Source organism: Polyergus mexicanus, unplaced genomic scaffold (genome assembly GCF_030449975.1).
Source record: "Polyergus mexicanus isolate NDT 795.1 unplaced genomic scaffold, iyPolMexi1.0 SCAF_4, whole genome shotgun sequence".
In the NCBI taxonomy this organism is placed as follows: domain Eukaryota; kingdom Metazoa; phylum Arthropoda; class Insecta; order Hymenoptera; family Formicidae; genus Polyergus; species Polyergus mexicanus.
This window is the reverse complement of record NW_027223324.1, coordinates 12421297-12441822: the sequence shown is the minus strand read 5'-3', so window position 1 is coordinate 12441822 and position 20526 is coordinate 12421297. Positions and strand designations below refer to the sequence as shown.

Here is a 20526-nt window from a genome sequence, read left to right as displayed (position 1 = left end):
ACGATATCCTCGATAAACAACGAAAACAAACACACTCGACTACAAGTCAAATTCACCAAAGAATTTTTCATCGTTCGTCACTGCATTCGAAAAATTCGGTAATTCGTGCGAGGGTGAATCGTCAGGGTTCGTCGCCCGTAAAATCTCTACTCGTTGCTCTCTGGATGTCGCCGTAGAGGAACTGCCACGAGGACAAAAGTGATCGATCGAGCTCCAGGGAAAACTGTTTGCAGGGGAAAATTGCTTGGAACGGCCAAAGATCGCGCAAAACTCGAATGTAAGCATTATTAATCATTTAATAATTGTATGATACGTGTCGTGAGTTTCGTTAAACTTCTTTTTTATTTTTTTCCATGATGAGTTTAAACTACTATTTTAATTAAGCCAATTGGATTCTACAATAGATTCTGAATACATAGCAAAAAACATTTTATTTAATGTTTTACTTTTCATCATTTAAATGCATAGAGACAGTTTTCAATTTTATGAAAAAAAATTTCATTGTCAAAATTGACTAAATAATTTATTAAAATTTTCTTCAATATTTCTACAAATACGCAATAAAAAAAAATGAAGCATTTTGCATAACTCGAGGAAAGTTAATGCGACAATTAACATATTATTGAACGTTGACAGCAGCGGACCACCTCAAATAATTGTGATTTCCATTTTGTTCTCGTGACCGATAAAACCAAAACGGGCGTTCGATCATTTCTACTCCCAGCGCGGTATATCCATCGTACGTAAGCAAAGACCCTTCCTTCCCTTTTTAGTTCTTTCAGCAAAGTCAAACTGAAAATCAGAAAAAGGGGGAATTAAATCGGGCTCCCAACGGGGATGAGCGCGTTATGAAAATTCGGAGCTCGACGTTTCACGATAAAGATTCATTCTCTACTTATTCCCTTTACCGTTCTTCCTCCTGCCGTAGGATGTGCGTTGGTATGTATGTATGTATGTATGTATGTATGTTTGCGCAGAGATCGATGGCGTGGTAAAGAGAAGAAAGTCGAGGGGAAAAAAGTTACCAACCCTCCCATATCCAGCGTGTCGTTTTATATCACCGGAGAATTGGAATCGAAGCGGCGCGAGCGTGCGTCGATGTTAAAACGACCCTATAAAGTCCCATAAAAACATCGCCAACGACAAGCATGTATATCCGTACCCGCACACACGCGCCAATCGTAAACTCGAGTTAAACTTTAGCTCTAGATATCCAGACGCAAACGTGAAATTATTCACCCTTTGCTCGATGCTGCGCATCGAGTGCATCTACGCACTCGAATGCATCGTAATCTATTTATGAGCGGACACCGTGAATCGATCCGTCTTTGTTGTTGATAATTGCAGAGCAGACTTTTAAGAAAGACTGCATACAAAGAAAGAGAGAGAGAGAGAGAGAGAGAGAGAGAGAGAGAGAGAAATGTTATATATTGGATAATTGCATAAGTTCGTGCCCGATTTTCATAGATGGCATTAAGTTACTGCATGGCGAAGTTCTCTTGCTTTCGTGTGGTAATTGTCGCTTACACCGAATAGATGACGTTGTCTTATGTCAATTTAGCGTCAGATATTGTTCAGATAAGTCCATTTGTGCATAAGAGAAATCATTAAAAATGGAGAACGAAAAGGTGCATTTGCGGCATGTAATGCTATATGAATTTCGGAAAGGCGTGAGTGTTGGGATTGCACAAAAAAATATTCAAAGCGTTTATTTGGACCGCGCTCCTGCTCTCCGAACAGTCAAAAAAGTGGTTTGGCAGATTTCGAAATGATGATTTCAACATGGAGGATCAACCCCGCTCTGGACGACCTTCTGGCATTGATGATGACATTGTGCATGCCTTAGTGGAAAGAAACCCAAGGATTACAACTGAGGATATTGCTGAGAGGCCGGACATCGATAATTCAACCGCTTTTCGTCATTTAAAAAAGCTTGGATACATTTCCAAGCTTGATACGGGTGCCGCATCTCCTGACTGAAAGGAATAAGCTGCAGAAAAACTGCAGGAGTTGCAATGGGAAATTCTGCAGCATCCGCCATATTCTCCAGATATTGCGCCTTCAGATTTTTATCTGTTCCGGTCTTTGCAGAATAGTTTAAATAGCAAGAATCTCAATTCCGAGGAAGCTGTCGAAAACCACCTTACAACTTTTTTCAAGAAAAACCATGTTCTTTCTTCAAAAATGGAATCGATAAGCTTATAGATCGTTGGAAAACCATTGTAGAAAAGAATGGAGACTATATAATTGATTAATAAAAGTGTTATCTCTAAAATATAATCTATTGAAGTTTATATTTAAATCGGGCACGAACTTATGCAATCACCCAATAAATATATCTATCCTCTTTTTACAAGACTACAAATAAAGACACATAATTTTAATCTTTAATTTTGTAATATGTGTATGAAAAATCGTACTATTTTCTAAAATATACATTTATCTTATGTAGATACATCATTTTCACGATATTCGAGTAATTCGATGTTCGAGAAATGAGAGATGCCCTCCCAACCTCCTCTGCGAATAATATTAAAACGTGCAGTTGCGAGAAGCCCAAGGTGAAAGTTTAATAACCGTTGGTCGCCGACACGGTCGCGTCCGGCATTCAATCTACACAAACGTATTATAATTTCTAGCTGACGCAATTTCGAATACAGGTAGAGGTACGCTGGGAACGCGTTTGTCGCGCGTCCTACAACAGCCGCTTAATTAACGTCGCGGAAATAAGGAAAAAAGAAAAAGGAGAGGAGAGGAGAGGAGGAGGGAAAGGAGCAATGCGGCGGGATGGGTCCGGTTATGGGATTTGGTAATGAAATTCGGTGGAGAGTTTGGCGGTTATACGATGATACATCATTTCACCCTGTCCCCGTTTCGCCCTTTACCGCGCTTCTCTTGAGCTTTAATGTGCCAACGTGGCGGGCGAAGAAAAGACGATCCTGAAACGAGAAAGAGAGAGGGGGGAAATGGGAGAGGGGAGGGGGGGGGGTGATGGGCGAACCGACTAATGCTGCAATTTCGTCGTCCTTCTTCCACCGACTCGATCTTTTTCCCTAATGATCACGGCTCACTTGACGGAGGGGATGGAAAAACTTTTGGTCTTCCTCCAATAAAAGTTGGCACGTGTTCCCGCGCGACGGTGAATAAACGTCTCGGCGATTATGGCGCCGATTCGACGTACGACTTGACAGAAAACTTTGTTAATACTAGCGGATCGATAGAAAAAGTTTTGCGAGTACGTATGTGAGTTTGACTATCGAAGTCGTCGAGATTACGAAAACAGATGTTGAAGAAATCTTAATTTTGATCGATCGCGGGAATCGCTTAACGGGGAAAAAAAAGAAGAAGAAGAAGAAGAAGAGAGAGAGGAAAGTTTAATACATTATAGACATAAATACTTAAATAAAATATATAATGCAAATCTGCTATTATTAGAGTAAATATTATAGCACATTTGTTAAAATTTTTGGCTCGCCTACAGATTCGAGAAATTATATTTTCTTAAAAATCATTTTTCATTTATATTCTTTAATTATGTCTGATTCTACAATTATTGTACCTTTTTGAAAGCGATTTTTTTTTTTTTATTCAAATAATAATACTCTTTCATATTTGCAATCACACATTCTTACCTTTTCTGGCTTTATCCGGCGATGTGGGCGAATCGGCGTTCGCGTGAATCGAGGTCGTTGTCGGGCCAGAAGATAAAGTCGACGATGAGACCGCCGGTGTACAAGACGCGACAGGACTGGAGGCCGCGGACGGCAGCAGAAGTTTCCTCTTATGGTTGCAGAGCTTGGTCATCTCGCGCGTCTTGCCCTGATCCGGGCTCCAAGGTCGTGTCGCAACCTGAAACAAGAACGTGCTCGTTATTCGCCTGATTGTATCGCGGAGCCGGTGTGTGATCAGCTAACGAGTTAACTTTGAATCGTTTCGAATGCACGATAAATTATCAACGGAATATCGTTTAAAAGTTTTTAAGTACATAGAGCTTTTTTTTAGAGGATCTAAATCTCGAGGAATTACATTAATATTTGACAAAATAATATAATGTAATAAATATAATTCGGCAAAAATTTTCGACAACGATATTTTCATCGATCTCTATTCGCGTCCATCGATCAATATGTAAAACATCACACTGATGATTTACATTTACAATTTTATTTTATTCTCGCATATAAAATGATAATCTTCTTTACTTTTGTCCGATTTCGTCGAGAGGATTGCCATAATCGGCGAATATCCACGCTCGCAAGATAAAAACGAGCGAAAGATGGTCGAGCGAAGCGAGTAAAAAGAAGAGACTGAGGGAGTCGATGGCCCCAGCTGACGAGGCTCATGAATCTCATGATCGATGCGCGATGTTGAGAGCGAAGTTAAAATGCCCCCGAGTTGAAAGGCCGATGCCCATAATGGCCGTACGCCGGACTTCGCCGTGTTACGTGTCAGCTCGGGAGACTTTCCGTAGCAATTTACGGCCGCCAACACGGTGCCATTACAACGTATCGTAAGCAAGATAATGCCACGCTTGATATATAAGAGCTATCCGTAAAGCGCCTCGCGCGAAATGTTAATCGTCGTTTCCTCGATAGTCTTTGATGATAGGCAGGATACGATAAACATTATCACTAATCGCTAATCATGAAAACAATAAACGAAAAATTACAATCGTTATAGATTTACTAATTAAAAGATCCGCATGCAAGATATATTTCGCGAAAAAAAAAAAATCTATATTCGCGAACAATGTAATATTTGGATTAAAGACGCAGATCGTCTCGAGTTTTACAAAGTTGACGGAAAATATAAATATACTCCGCACAACAGATTTGTCACACCATCTGAGCTAGTACCCAACAGCTTAATTAAGAACGACCTGAATACGGCGCCGGTTGGCCTTGGCATCAAGACTCGACGAGTGTAATGATGTATACAAGCAGTTAAGTCAATCAGTCCTTTTCTCTGACTGGTCTATCATTCTTTCTGCTTCTGACGAGGTGCTCGTCAGCTTATCGCGTTAATCACACCCAACACGATACCGAAGAGAGAACGAAAACAGAGTTTGCGTCGCAGTTTGTGACTGATTTTAAAAATATCGCGGATCGATCAAAAATCCAGTCGCGATAAAAAGGCAACAGATTATAATTTATGAATCGGCTATCACGCCGGATTGATCTTTCAATTAAGAAAGTGGTCTTAATCTGTGATACGGTACTAATGGTGACGTTTAGAAAAAAGTTGCATTTTTTGTGCGACAAAAGGAAAATAAATATAATATATCACTATATATTAAATAAAATATACAAAGTAATGACGTGTTATATATAAGCGTATTCTAGAAAATTAAACTGCTTTTAAAAAGACATCTGCATTTTTTTGCGGGGAACAAAGCATCAGGGACAAAATATTGTATGTGTGAAAATTCAATTTTTTTTTTTCCCCTCCATTCGTATTTGCTAGGCAAATTGTGTCGAAGCGTGCGGCAATCGCGGTTACGTCGTACAGTCGTATATTAGCAAAGCGTACGCGAGGTGTTTGCATCACTACCTAAATAATCCTTCGTCGCTGAGAGTATATACGCGGGTTACACAGTCGCCGCTTTCCACGGCATTATTTCCCGTCACACGCCGCCCATTGCACGCGAAGTAATCATACGGCGACCGGCGGCGGAAACCGCGATTTAATCCTTTTTCTCGGACGCGAAATGAGACGCCGTACTGCGACAGAAACGACTTTAATACGATAGCTTTTACCCATCCCCCTATCTGTGCCTCCGTGTTCCCGTACCCGGACGGAACGTGGCCGAGTATCTCCCTCTTGATTAGACGATCCCGAAAGGGAAAATAAACTCCACTACACACGCACTACTTGTAATTATCACAAACCGAATCAGCCAACTAGCACACGTTAATGATTTTATATGAACTGCTTTAGATAATAGGTTTCTGTATCGCATATATAATGAATTATTATGTAGGAAAAAAAAATAAAATTGATATCACAAAACCTTACGCAAAAAATCTATAATTAAATATGTCTACAGGAAAAACTTTAGCGCGTGCTAAATAAGGGAAGATAAAATATATGTGAAAAAGCATTATCAGATATAAGATCACGTTTTTTATTTTTCATCTCTTTAGCAATTATACGGATAACTATCGTATAATTTAAAAAATGCTAGAATAAAATTTAATGATAATGAAAAAGAGGAACTTGTTGTTGGAAATGTAATAAAATTATCGCGTATATATATAATTTACTTGAAGATGTAATATTTATGAAATTGTTATTCATTAATACTAATAAAATAGATATTCGTAAATAATATACATTAATTATATAAAATGTATCATAATCTATGCAATGTGTCGGCACTTAAATCGATACAACTGATATCGAAACACACACGAGCATAAAATTGATAACGAAACTTATGAGGGTTTCGTTTCTCATTGTCAATTGCGAATATTTTCATCGCAAAATTTCTGCATCGGACAGCGCGTGACGGGGTACGTACGCGAGTGAACGCGACGATCCCCGAGCTTTATTTTGAGGAAGGTAAATCATCGTGCCGCCACGTTCCTCACCGACTCTGGGATCTCGGGATCCTCCAATCAGCTCCACATACACAGAGTCGTATTCCTCACGGCGCGACGCGAAGCGAAGCGACGCGCTGACCTCGACGTCGTTAAATTAAATTTATGTCATTCCCGCGACGTCCTCCTCCGCCTCGCATATATACCATATGCGTTTATCGTTACCGCGCGACATTACGTTGAATTAACGTAACAAGGCTATTAGTCTGCGATTTTACGACTTTAATCGTGACAGCGGGACCAAACTGCTCTCTCTCTCTCTCTCTCTCTTCTCCGTCTGTCCCAAGTCACACAAATTGGCTCTCGAGACAATCACGCGGGAATACGTCGTACGTATCTGTCAACCATGGATAATTAAATGTGGGTACGTATGTGCGCGTACGATTGTTCGCAGGTAACATTCCCAGAGAATGTCGGTTCGCTGATTGCGCGGGAAACTGTGCGCCTCTTTCTCGTAACAAGCGGTAGCTTATTTCTTACGGCACAAGTACAAATAATAATGTTCTCTAAATATTGCACCAAATATAAATGAGTGAAATAACGAACACGTTGTTGCGTAGAACGAGATTAATCTCGTTAAAGCTATCATCAGGATTTTTCGAAATTTTATTACGAGTTTTACTAGAAATTTTCTACGATGTATACTATAGTGTGTATCGCTATGTAATCAATTATATCGAGTATATACACGTTTATTGTGCGCATTATTATTTACACTTGTCGCGGTAAGTTGTAATACATTGCAACAATCAACAAAACACGATTATCGTATTACGTGCAATGCAATCAATTTAACGATATAATTTCAATTTTAATAATTTTTATTTTGACCCGATTTTTCTGCGTTACACGGTTTACACGACATTGTGCATACGTTTTTCATTTTGTGCATTTTGTGCGATGATAATATAAAATTTTATAGACTCGCGTTATTAAAATTGCCCACTATTAAGCGTCTCGCATCAAAACCGGGAATATGGATCGACAATAAATGTTCGTCGACGTCAATGCGAATATCTAATTTACGATCGACGCTGCTGTTCCCGCATTAATATCGCCATTATTAAACTCAAGCAACTATCCGACACATAATGAAAGGTATCTCCACGTATATCGGTCTACAAAGAACTTTCGATGCTCGCTGTTGAAGCCACATTGCAAAATGAGATACAGCGATGACGTGTAATTAATTTAACCGATTATCTAAATTATATATACAAAAGAGCATAACAATGGCATAAAATGAGAGAACGTTAAATGCGCGCTGTCTATTCGTCAAATAATTCTTATTTGACAGTGAGAAAGGAATCTTATATTTGATCTAAAATTCAAATATTTTGTTTTTAAAATATTAATATGGAAAAATGATTTATGCGAGTATCTTTCACGATATCAAAAAAAATTTGCTATCACGATACAAAGAATCTAGAACGCGTATTTACGTAACTGCTCGATAATTAATTAATATGTTAATTGGCAGCTCTTCACCTCGATAATCGTGCGCTCGCCCTCATTTCTCACAAAAGCTTCTTGTCTAGATTATGACACGTGCAGCAACCTTCACTTTCAAATAATTAGTTATTCGTTTAATGAACGAGAATTATAATTTCTGTCAATTGATATATGTCAAACGCGTCTTTTATTACAGATTGCGGAGACAACGGATAACAAAATTAAAGGTATATTATTGCATATCATAGTAAGCTCAATGATGTGAAATATTTCAAAAGTCAATCATCGAAGCGTGGGCGTTGCCATATCGCATCGAGGATCATGATGGTACAAAAATAGGAGAGAAGAGCAAGAAAGAAAAAAGCACGCTCTACGATTTACGGTCTGGTATTCGATCAATAGATGATAATTATCTGATTGGCTAACTGATACTAATTCATTACGCGACAAGTCACTCTCGTAAGATATACGTAATTTCTTGTAGGAAGGAACGCTTTATGTTAATGACGTTCGGAGTAGAAATGAAAGGGAGCGCGTGCTCCGTGATATTCGCTTAATTACTATTCGTTCATGAACGAGTGATCTAAATGTTCACGCTTCTGCTACAACTTTACTTATTGCACGAGATACTGATAAAATTAAAACTGACGATGTAATAAAATAATCGATCGATCGATGGATAAAGTTAATTTAAACAGAAATTAATAAAAGATAATAGACATCGATTGCCTTTCATCGTAATTTTCGCGAGTAATTAAATTATTAATCGATCGCTTAATTGCCGAATAATCACCGACAATTACACTTGCTCTCATTTTGTTTTTGATAATACTTTTCTCTTGATCATCCCGTGCTTGTAATAGCGGCGCAATTATTTCCCCGAGATCTCTCTTAATAGTTTAATCAATTAATGATTATTACCGCTCGTGTACGATAAGAGCATTTAATTGCCGTCCGTTTAACCCGCTTTACAGGAATATAATAAAAGAAAGAACATTATCAGCCGAGTCGAATTGAATTGAAACTTTAATACAGCGAATTTAACGAATAGATATATAATTGTTTAATACTAATTTAGCAGGGACACACATACACACATACTGGGATATAGCATTTCGAACAATGGAAGTAATCCTCATAAATCACTGAGTAGATATCCGATAATTAACATTCGCTCGACCTCCGTTTTCCGTGGAAACGAGAGAGTTTTGCTGCGCGCTCGTTTCCATGGAGGGAACAAAGGGTCGAGGATATGTCGCCGTCATCGTCGTCGTCGTCGTCGTCGTTATAAAAAGCGCAAACGAGGGGGCGATAATTCAGAAGTCGATGGTCAACGCGTCGGTCATTGTAATTTTATCTCGAGCGGCGGCGAGAGAAAGAGAGAAGGGGCCCCGCGCGTACAGAACGGTAGAGAAGAAAAACGGTCCGGGAACACCGAGAAACAGAAAGAGGGGAAAAAAAAAAAAACCTGAGGTAGTGGATGTGCCATAATGTTTTACGATTCTCATTTATAATGTCGGGTAATGTTTCGCTCAGTATGCAGTGCGTATTCGCGGCGAACTGCATCGTCGTCGTCGTGCACAACGGAGTATCGTTCCGTGCGGCATTAATTTTCGTATCTGGAATTTATCGCGTCCTTCTGCCTCCTCCTCCTCCTCCTTCTTCCCATCTCGTCGACCGCGGATATTTCGCGAGTTGAAGATTTTTAACCGGCGAACGATGCAACGCGCCGCTTTTTTTTTTACAGCGGTTTTTCTATTCGGAAAGAGAGAGAGAGAGAGAGAAAGAGAGACGGGGCAAAACGGAGCATGCTGAATTATTTTCGTTCCCAGCGGTTTATTCATCTTGTTTTCCGTCGGAGCGATATGTATTTATAGAACATAATTTGTAGTTTAAAAGCCGCACGCAAGGTGGAAAAAAAAATCCAGATCTTACGTATTTAATTATTAAAATTCTTAATTTCTTAATAATAGTCAGCCGTATAATATCGCAAAATATGTTCCAGGTTTTGAATAGTTTCACAAAAGGATCGACCATAAAATTGATGAAAGAAAAAGTTGAACGACTTGGATTCGACTTAGCGTGAAAATAATAGCGTGACTAACTTTTGAATATTTTCTCCTGTATAATAAATATTTCTAGCGAAATATATAACTCTCGGGTAAAGCAGCCGAACGTTTTCAGTGCATCGGGAAAAAAATTACTAACGCGACTCCACCCGATAGAAATACGAGGTCTCCGACCTTTTCGCGATATTGCGGTAATCTATCGTAACTGCCAGGCGCGCGCGGTCCGTTATAAAAGTTAAAGCGTATAAAAAACGGAAAATAAATTATAATTGCATCCATCACGGTCGCCGTAATTCGATTAAAAAGAACGCAAGTCCGTATAATTCAGCGTAATACGCCCCAGATAAGCGTATAGCACTTAGCTGAAATTAACATTAATAAAATTTGCCCGTTCCCGCGAAATTCCCAGAAGAATATGCGCCGGAACCTTTATAATGGCCGCGTTTTACGAACTTCGCGGCTCCGGGGCTCATTTATAAAGCTTGAATGAAGAAGACGAGCGACGGTTCCGCGAATTCAATAAAAGATGCTCGAGTAGGCGGGAGAGTTTACTTTTTCACGATGTTATCGAACGGGAGACCGCGCGCGACTCTCTCTCTCTCTCTCTCTCATCGCGACAAAAAAAAGTTTTAAGAATAATACGGATCGCAAATCATAACTGCACAAGCGTGGAAATGGTTTTTCTTTTCCATTTTCTATGTGCGGCTTCACTAGATACCTGAAATATCTTTATAAATTTCAAACTAATAAATATTATTCAGACTTTATACGAGCAATATGTAAAAGCATACGTTACATTTTAACCGACATAATACGCCATTGTATCAGCGTGAATACTGAGGACACAATCTATGATTATTTTATTAATAGTGTTATATCTCTCGTATTATTCTCTATCATTATCAAAACAGCAATTAGACTACCGATCGTAGAAATACCTATATTCCGGTTTATAAATTCTGTAAAGAGATGCCTGATCGTTTTTAAAAGTCAACCACGATGCGTATATATCGCCGCGACATTCGATAGGCAAACGCATAGGCAAATTGCAATTTGGACGATCGAACGCTGTTGGGCAGGAGTATTAATATCCGCAAATGACAGGCAAAACATACGTCTCGATCGACATGTAATACTACGTTGTTGGAACGATAATCGCGTCGACGAGGGTCCGCTGCGTCTCGATAAATAACGACGACGACGACGACGACGACGACGACGACAACGACGGTCACGCTCGATTCTCTCGTTTTATCACCCGCATTATGATGTCAGAATATAGCACGCACGTTGTATATCGCGTCTTGAAACACCGACAGGTAATCGCCGTGTATGGATTTTCTGCGTGTATCGACTTCTGCGGACCGGTGTGCTAAAGCCGCTCTTTATCGCCGCGGGCTTGTATTACCTATATTAGTTATTAGGGTCTTTATACTTTTGCAGAAGAAAAGTTTGCCCCTTCGCTTGTCCACGATCTGCGAATTCCATCAATGTTGAAAATACATCAATATGATTACTCGTTCAACTACTTCGTTATCTTATTAATATCAATATCATACAATCTATTAGTAATCATTTTAACTTAATTCGTATCAGTATCCGTTTATAAATTTATTTAACCGATGTTTACTTTCCTATAGCGTGAGCCGAAAAATAAAATTCGATTCGGCTCGCGAATTCACTCTCGACGCGAGTAAAACAACGAAATTATGTATGCGAAAAGTAGACAGAAAAAAACAACTCACGTCTCAAGTAGATATTTGTCGCTTAACAGCGGAATCGGGACGGTTATTAAGCTTCGCAAAACGCATCAGCAACACAAATATGTAAAGAGCGCAATTTTACAGCTCACGCGTCTAACCATCCTCGGGATGTAATAATGTTTATAAGCGAATGTCGGGATTCGCGCTCTCCGATGCGATGGCGCGTGTTAAGCTGCAACGAGAGCGGATTACGCTGAATGGCCGGCGCCACAACGGTCGTTTAATTAAATTTAAATGTAAAATCAATTCCCGCACCCGTATAGCTCCCGCGAGCGCCGCGAGTAGCGTAGCGAAATACGCGCTTAGACAGGTTGCCCATAAAGAGAGAACCTTGGCAAAAAGATAAATCTTCGATGAATCGACGTGCGTGTATCTATACATCGGCCGCAGGATACCAGTAATTGTATAACTATTCCGCGTCGAGATGACGCTTGACGATTAAATCTTGCCGCGACTGTGCACGAGTGCGTGCGCAATGTTTAATGCGTTACTCGCATTAAACTTTTAAATTATTTCTATAGAGATTTTATAATATGTGTATTATATTTTTTGTCTGTTTGCGTCGCATCCTCGTTATTGATTCACACGTAGTGTATATGAATTTGGCTAAAAGATACCGTGGAATAATGCAAGTGAAATGTTGTGAATTTTCAGTCGGTATAATTGGAAACCGGGAAGGTTTCGCCTCTGTTGGCGACCGAAATGGTAATGTGAAGAATAAACCGCCATCGGCATAGTTTATTTATCTGCGCTTTTAATCGATTCCCGAATAAAAGGCCCACCCTTCGCCGGGACACGCTGATTGGCAAGAAATCGCGCGCCACCCTGCTCGCCACTCGGTATCGAAAAACCGGTATGAGGTACGGCGCCGAGATAAAATCGTCTTTCGTTCCGCCGTCCTCCCTGCCGCCATCCGTTGCCTCCTCCTCCTCCTCCTCATCGACGATATTACGCCGATGTTCCGAGAGACGACAGCTTTTTCTCGCGGCTTATAGCGAACACGGGGCGAATACGTGCGCGCTTGGAGAAATCCTGCCGACCGATACGATCGAGTTGTCATACTGCAAAATCGCTTTTTCAGCTGTCGCAGCTCGCCGCGTCTGCAAGAGAAAGAGAACGCGCCCATCGGTGATATTAATCTCGGACGAAAGTTAATTTAGAATTGATTTACAGATACATGGGTGTACCGATCGATACATTGCATATAGCTCATTGCGGATTATCTTATTAACCAAATAAATTACGCGGAATATCCCCGACCAAATATGCGTACTCGATATTTCTTTCACGAAAATTTCATTAGACATCATCTTTTTTCAAAATTCTTCCGAGTTTGATATATATATATTTTTAATACTTCCATACTTTGTTAAGAAATAATTTTGACACTTTTACAAAAGAATAAAATAATTGAAAAATAATATATTAAATATATGTCTAATATTAGAAAAAATATATAAATCATCGTAAGCAAATTCACGATAAGCAAATCGAAATAGAAACACGAAATGTCAAACATAGCGAATAACTATTTGCGTCATATGTCGTCGTATACTGTGCTTTATAAATTCCGAGACTGAAGTAACCGATTGTATATACATACGACATTTAAATGTTGAAAGGATAAGCACGAATGTATATCGCGCTGCTAAATATAATGAACCGTGTCTTACGATCGCGACTAAACTTTGTACCATAAAACGCATAAAACCGACACGGGCACATAAACGGAAAAATACTTTATCTATCGCGTAAAACGCGAATTATATAACCGTCCTGGAATATCAAAGACTAATAAATTGTAACCGCAACTGCGGTTACGAACTTCATTTTTATGTATTGTATATGTTATCGGATCACCCGCTATAAATGTCTAACTGAGAGAAGCATTATCTGATTGAATTAAATTTGAATCCTCGGGTTGCTTGCTGATTTTTACGTCATCGATTGATAATTGCCATCCAAGACATTCTGTGAAACTGGATAAGGCGATCGACTTGGCGTGTAGCTTGCGCTCAATAATTGCATCCCGAGTGACGAGATCGTGAAAGAAATCGTCGAGCGCGATCAGTCCGTTTCGAGTTTCTTCTCTTTCGATGATCTGCTATCTTGATGTACCAGTTATAAAATACTTGAAGAAATGCGTGGCATGTATGATCTATGTAACGACCACGAGAGTTTATATGGAGCACTTTCAGCGTTTATGTTACAATGACTAAAGCGGAAAAAAATGAAAATAAAATAAAATGTTCTTGATTTCGTGGCCCTCTCGTAAAAAGCACTTTGAACGTGGCTTTAGTAATTGTTCTGCCAAGTGCGTGAAAAAATCTTAACATTTTTATTTGCCGTCGACAGCGTGAGATGAAATGAGGCGACTCTCGTAAAAGCGAAATGTCGAATCGTTATTTTCTTGACGATGGTGACTCGCCAGTTTTTGGCGCGACACTTATCTATAACGAGGCAAACCCGCGCGTGATCTTTTGATATATTATATTCTTCATTTTATATAGAATTTATAAAATTTCATAAACAATAAAACACATCGAGAACATCCGCTTCATTTTGCATAAATAATTCAATGATAAATCGAATAAAAATCGTTTTCGATGTTTGGTGCGCGCACGATAATTACATATACCGGCCTTGAACGTCGATTCCCGTCGAAGACGCCGACCTCAGTCGTCCACGTATTTTCTCTCTCTCTCTCTCTCTCTCTCTCAAGGTCTCAATAATAATAAGACGCGAATGTATAATGCAATAATTTCGCCGGTGGAAAAAAGTCGCTCGCGTGTCGGTGTAATTACTGGAAGAAAGCCGACTTGGAGTACGTCTCCTGTGCGTAAATAATGACACACACACACACACACATACACACACTATCGATACATAATTTCAAACTCAGACGCCCTTATAAAACCTGAGAAAACGATAAACGGAAAAATAATCCATTCATTATACCTCCCTCGTTTTTGACATCTATATAGTTGTATCGATAATAATTAGTCGGATTTTGTGAATCGATAGGGTCATTTATATGGAACGAAACCAGAAATGTTGGAGGAACAGTAAACGATACCTCAAGGCGAAATACTAATAGCAGTGCCTGCGCGCGGAAAATGAATCGATCTCAATTATCGCGAGACATACATTGGAAAACTTGAATTACACATTTTGCTGCTAGCAAATATATTTACCACTTGCCCATCTATATTATAAACTATATCTATATCCAATCTATTTTTAATCCCTTGTCTTGTAATATCGCCCTATAAAAGAATTAATCCACTTGATCTTCTCGATCTTATCCAAGTAATAATTGGACTGATAATTCTTTTGACCGCAAAAAAAGATATTTGCTCTGAATTTATTACGCGCACATAAACATTCATGATCTCCTGGCAATCGAAAGATCTCCCTCGCTCCAATAATTCATCTCGGTAGCCATACGACCTTTCTCGTGCAATAAAATCCGCAACAATGGCCTCCAGCGTTTTTATCGTTCCACATATAATAACGACGACACAAAGTTCCAACTGGCGCTAAACGTATGTGTATAGCGAGGGATATATTCATAAAACTGATAATTGTCTCAATCTTAGGATCGTACGACGCATTATCGCACTTTAATGTCCGATAAAATTTATCGAGTCGATTGGCGTTACTTATGAACAATTGACAAACGGGGTTACAAACCGCAGCATACGTCCAAATTGGAAATAAATAATTCGCTAAATATTCCGGCCGACGTACACACCAGCTTAATAATTGCGGTGGCCTCAAAATAGCTCGCGGACATTTTCGTTCGATTGCTTTCGAAACCTTGTATTAACATGTATAACTGATAAAATTAAGCGATAAACGAATAAAAAGGCATGAAGAATCATTGAAACTATTTTGTGCACTTTTCTCGATACGTTAAACTTTTCCACAATATTGAATTTTATCGCATATCGAGGCATGAGCGCAAAAGTCTTACGAATAAAATATGAGATGAGAGATTTCCAGATATTTTTGCTCAAATATGTAGAAACAAGACGGCTCCATCGTGGAACATTCATTTGGTGCGAATAATCACGCGACGATATCCGCTACACGAACACATATATAAAAACATGATATCCGACAGGTTTATGATTTTTTAAGGAATTTTATTAATGCCCATGCATAGCAGACGAGGAATACTTTATGAGGGATACTTTTGTCGTTACGGAGGCAACGAAGCCTCGAGGACGACGATGCTCGAATAAAGTACGATGGTATAAATATCGACGATGCCCGGGGAAGTGTAATTAGAGACATGAGGAAAGATCGCGCTGAAGAAGCAAAAAAAGAGAAAGGGGTAGTATTCTTCCCATACAAGCGGGCGATGGGAAGAAGAGAGCGAAACGAAGCCGCGAAGAGAGTATTTCAGAGTCGTGACCCATGACACGTTGCAATGGAGTTATCGGCTATGAACTGACGGGTTCGAGAAGAACTATCGTGCCCCGTTGCGGATCTCAAAGGCGTAAATTGAACGTCGAGGGGAATCGTTTTATTACGAGAGAGAAAGAGAGAGAGAGAGAGAGAGAGAGAGAGAGAGAGAGAGAGAGAGAAACGGGCGAACCGGATGCGAAGGGCAGCATGAAGAGAAGAGAGCGGAGATGGCGTGCGGTTTCGCGCGCGGGGCACGAACAACAACTCCGTGGATGCTGTGCCCTTCTCTTTCCTTCTGTTTTTTGTATTTATTATATACATATACACACGCATTTTATATATTTGCTCTCTTCGTTCCTTCTTGTCCCGCGTCTTCGAATCTCCGGCGCGGCCGTTTTATTTTGCACGTGGACGAGGAGAGAAGACGAGACATACCGCCGCGTTTATTGCTTTCTTCGTCTCTCCAGCATATCGTAGAAAATCGTACTCAACTATATCACTGTGCGTCTCTCTTTCTCTCTTCTTCTCTTCCATTCTTATCCTGCATCAATTCCACATCGTGTCTTCTATACAGAAATCTCGTACGCTCGCGCTCGAAAGTTCTTCGTGAGTCTGTATTTGACAGGTCCCGATACGCAATCGATACGGATGACATAAACAGCTGTTAAAGAATTATACAATAAATTTTAAAGTTCCTATTTTTAAAAAACTTTTATACAAATTTTACGATAATTATAACTGTTGTCGGAATTTCACATTTTACAGGAAAGTCGCTATTGGAAAGTTGAGTTTAACGAATCGAGATTTATATATACCTTAAAGATAAGAAGCATCGATCAACGTATTCATATATTTGGGCGACGCAAGGAGGTCCACACAGCTACATCATACTGGCGCTCGCTATAAATATTCGGCGGCCCCCCCTTCCGGGCATCCACCTACTGCTGCCGTACGCATCGCTGAATCCGAGTTATGTTAGAACGTGCTAATAACAAGCCGATTCTCTATTCCGCTGTAAATTCCGTCATTCTATTACACCGGCGCACGCTCACCTCCCCTGGGATTTATAGACCCAGCGAGCATTCCGATGCTGCCGTCACGCGTCGCAGGGCCTCCGTATCCCTCTCGCTCTTCCCCTCTCGGCTTCCCCGTGTCCTCCTGAACTCGTCGTACCGGAAGCCGATAAAGGAAGTTCACGAAATTGAAACCCGCAGATTAATTTTCCAGGACGCAAATCACGAAATTGTTCTCTGTGTGTACCATACTATTGAAAAGCTTTCGATAATGATAATAAACTGAGATGTACAAAAAGCGCATTTGGAAAAGATACGTTTAAATCTTTTATCTCGCACAACTGTAGAAACTACGAATGGACAGAGTTGTATCCTTAAAGAATATATTAAAAATTAAATCCATAAGCCATAAACGAGAAAAAAATCCGTGAAGGGGGCAATAAACGTTTATCCCGTACAGATCTTAAACGCGTATACGGATCTCTCAAGATCCGAAGGATCCGCTGTACGTTGAACATTTCATTACCTCGTATTACACGGTAATGAAAGAGATAAATGCGCGACATGCGGCGTGTCACGGCAAATAAAGAAACGTCTAAATGCATTGCAAATCAAACGGGAACGAAAAGGTTTTGAGCAAGCAAATCGACGCGACGCATCGTGTGGAATTTACGATGCAAACGAGCGCGTACAAATAATGTAGCTGTCAAACGGGCAACGCCATTCGATGGTGTTGGGCTGAGTAACACAGACGCCCGGATAAATTTGCATAATCGGCAACGATATGCATCGATAAACCGCGATCGTCAATTGGCGTGGTAATCAGGCAAGCTAGAAATTTTCTATGCTCAACTACGGGGTCTCGTTAAAATACGCTAAAAACATATACAATGCTCGCGGGATGGAAAAAAATATTGCTCGCTAGATTTTATTAAAAATTTGTGCATAACTTTAAGAAAATTATCTATTCATTTTTGTTACTAATAACATAAAAATCTATGGATCGTTTAAAAGATAGCTTTATTGTTTTAATATTATCATCTCACTCTCGAGAAAAAGAAATGAGAAAGCCAGTAATGCGAAAATACAGGTGACAAGTGTTCGATGGAAACTTCTCGCCGCGTGTATTTTACAAAAGCAGAGCTATTAATAATGACAATTAAACGCTGCGCCACGGATTGCACCGTCACTGGTGTAAGTTTTCCTAACCGGATGATTTATTTAGCACGATGTTGAGTCGGCGGCATCACGAAGAATTACGAGGGCGTGATGAATCTAATAAAATACGCGTGGTGCACTCTGCCCTCTAATTCGCGGAACGCTTGCCTGAATATCTTCCGCAATAAAAAAATTACTGTGTAATGTCGCGAAGGCGCAAAATCTGCGCGCCATATAACCCATTTTAAATAGCACATATTAATATATTTTATCTAATATCGCGCTTGAAGAGATGAGTGTTAAAACTTTTGACTGCAATAAATAAAAAAAAAAATTAACTCGCTGTCTCTCGGAAATTAAAGATACAAAAATAGATTTTAGACGCAAGAAGGAAGTTAACAAAAATCTACAAATTTTTATATATACGCAAAGGTTTATCACGCGTTTCGTATCGTAATGTTAGATTTCAATATTTATGCGTAATCACGATCATCCGCAATTCACGAGCTACAAAATGACGAACATCGAGAGATGAGCTTTACGATCGCAGAGATCTATCTTGGCATGATGGAACAATACGCTCCTTTCACGCGAACGCGTTCGTCTCTATCTGCGTCGTGATTATTGCTCAGCCTCCGCTAAAAGGTACAGTACGATGAAAATGTAAAAGGTACAGAAAGATACGATGCAATACGGCGCCTCTTCGCACCGACCCACTAGCAACGATCACACTGGCGCGTACATACCGCATAAGCGCTGCATAAACGCTATACGAGTCGGCGACCTTGAGTCACGCACGGCTAAAACAGCTTCGTCCGAGTGGCGGATGAAGGTAGCGAGAAACAAAGAGAGGAAGAAAAAAGTGCTTGCACGACGAAGAGAAGAGCGTGAGAGGTCGCGGCCAAAGAATGAGAAGGGTAGGCGATGACGAGAAGAGAGGACGAGGGAGAAAATCGCACGCGAATGGCGAGAAAGGGATGAAGATGAGAAAGCGACAAGGGGGCTCCTCCGGCGAGGATTTTATGGCGAAACGAGTCTAACTCGGGCGCGAGTATATATTCGTAGTCGCGCTCGTTTTCTGTCTTTCTCTCTCTCCCTTTTATTTATGTTTACAAGTAGCTGAGAAAGAGAGAGAGAGCGCGAAGTACACGGAGTACATTGCAGATACTTGAGCCGCGCTGCGTGAATCCCGTAACGCTTCGTTGCACGGTGCAATCGTATCCTTTCTTTATCGCGATTCGACATTTATTCGTTACGCGAAGAAACGGAGCTCTGGTTACTTGCAGCTTTATGAGAGTACGTTTGTTTCCGTTTACCAGACGTTATTTGCGACTTTACGAGAATCGCGAACGTGATTGATACCAACGGAACAGTTACTCCATACACAATTCGCGTCACGTAAATATCTTTATTCTCGGAGAGAGAGACATTTTCAAAATAAAAATGCATCTGCATATTTTATACGCCCACAAAAATAAGATAAATCTCGCTCTCCTCTACTCTAAATAATAAGCGAGGCGTTTGACGAAAATGAGCATTAACATCGACTGTTACCTTTGACATTCTTCCGCTTGTGGCACGAGATCGTATTTATGCGTCTGCACGTGACACCGCGCTCTCGTAACGAGACAAGTGTCGGTCAACCGGCTGGTTCTTCTGGTTCTCTGGTATTCCTTTCGAAATCGAGAGTCCATTGGCTCGCGCGCAAAACCAGTTGCGCGGAGAAGAAAGAGATATACCATATGTGAGAGAAAGAAAGAGAGAAATGAAGCCGGGGGAAGATCGGGGAAGTCGTCTCGTAGCTTCTTGAGGGAATTCACAGCGAATCTATCGTGTTTTCCCGCGATAATTCTCTCCACGCGATAGCTTAACGCGAGCGTTAAGCGCGCGATTCCTAATCTGGGATAATGCCTATTGTTACCTCGTATTTCCAGCCGTCTATAGTGGCTGAAATCGATTTGAAAAGTAGATTGAAATCGATTGAATTAAACAATAATGCTTTGCGCTCGTTATCGTTTCAATGAATTCTATTCGTTCGGTTTGATTAGTTTTGATCAAT

The 20526-nt window shown here is 40.2% G+C and overlaps 1 protein-coding gene across 6 annotated transcripts in view; it reads right to left on the bottom strand.

The window, feature by feature from the left end:
- The window catches only part of LOC138932674 (uncharacterized), a 199068-nt gene that overhangs the window by 20473 nt on the left and 158069 nt on the right, over positions 1–20526 (bottom strand). For all 6 annotated transcript variants that reach the window (XM_070294734.1, XM_070294735.1, XM_070294736.1 and 3 more), the window contains one exon: positions 3633–3849. In XM_070294734.1, the coding sequence (XP_070150835.1) occupies positions 3633–3849 (217 nt within the window). The remainder of the gene's footprint in view (positions 1–3632; positions 3850–20526) is intronic.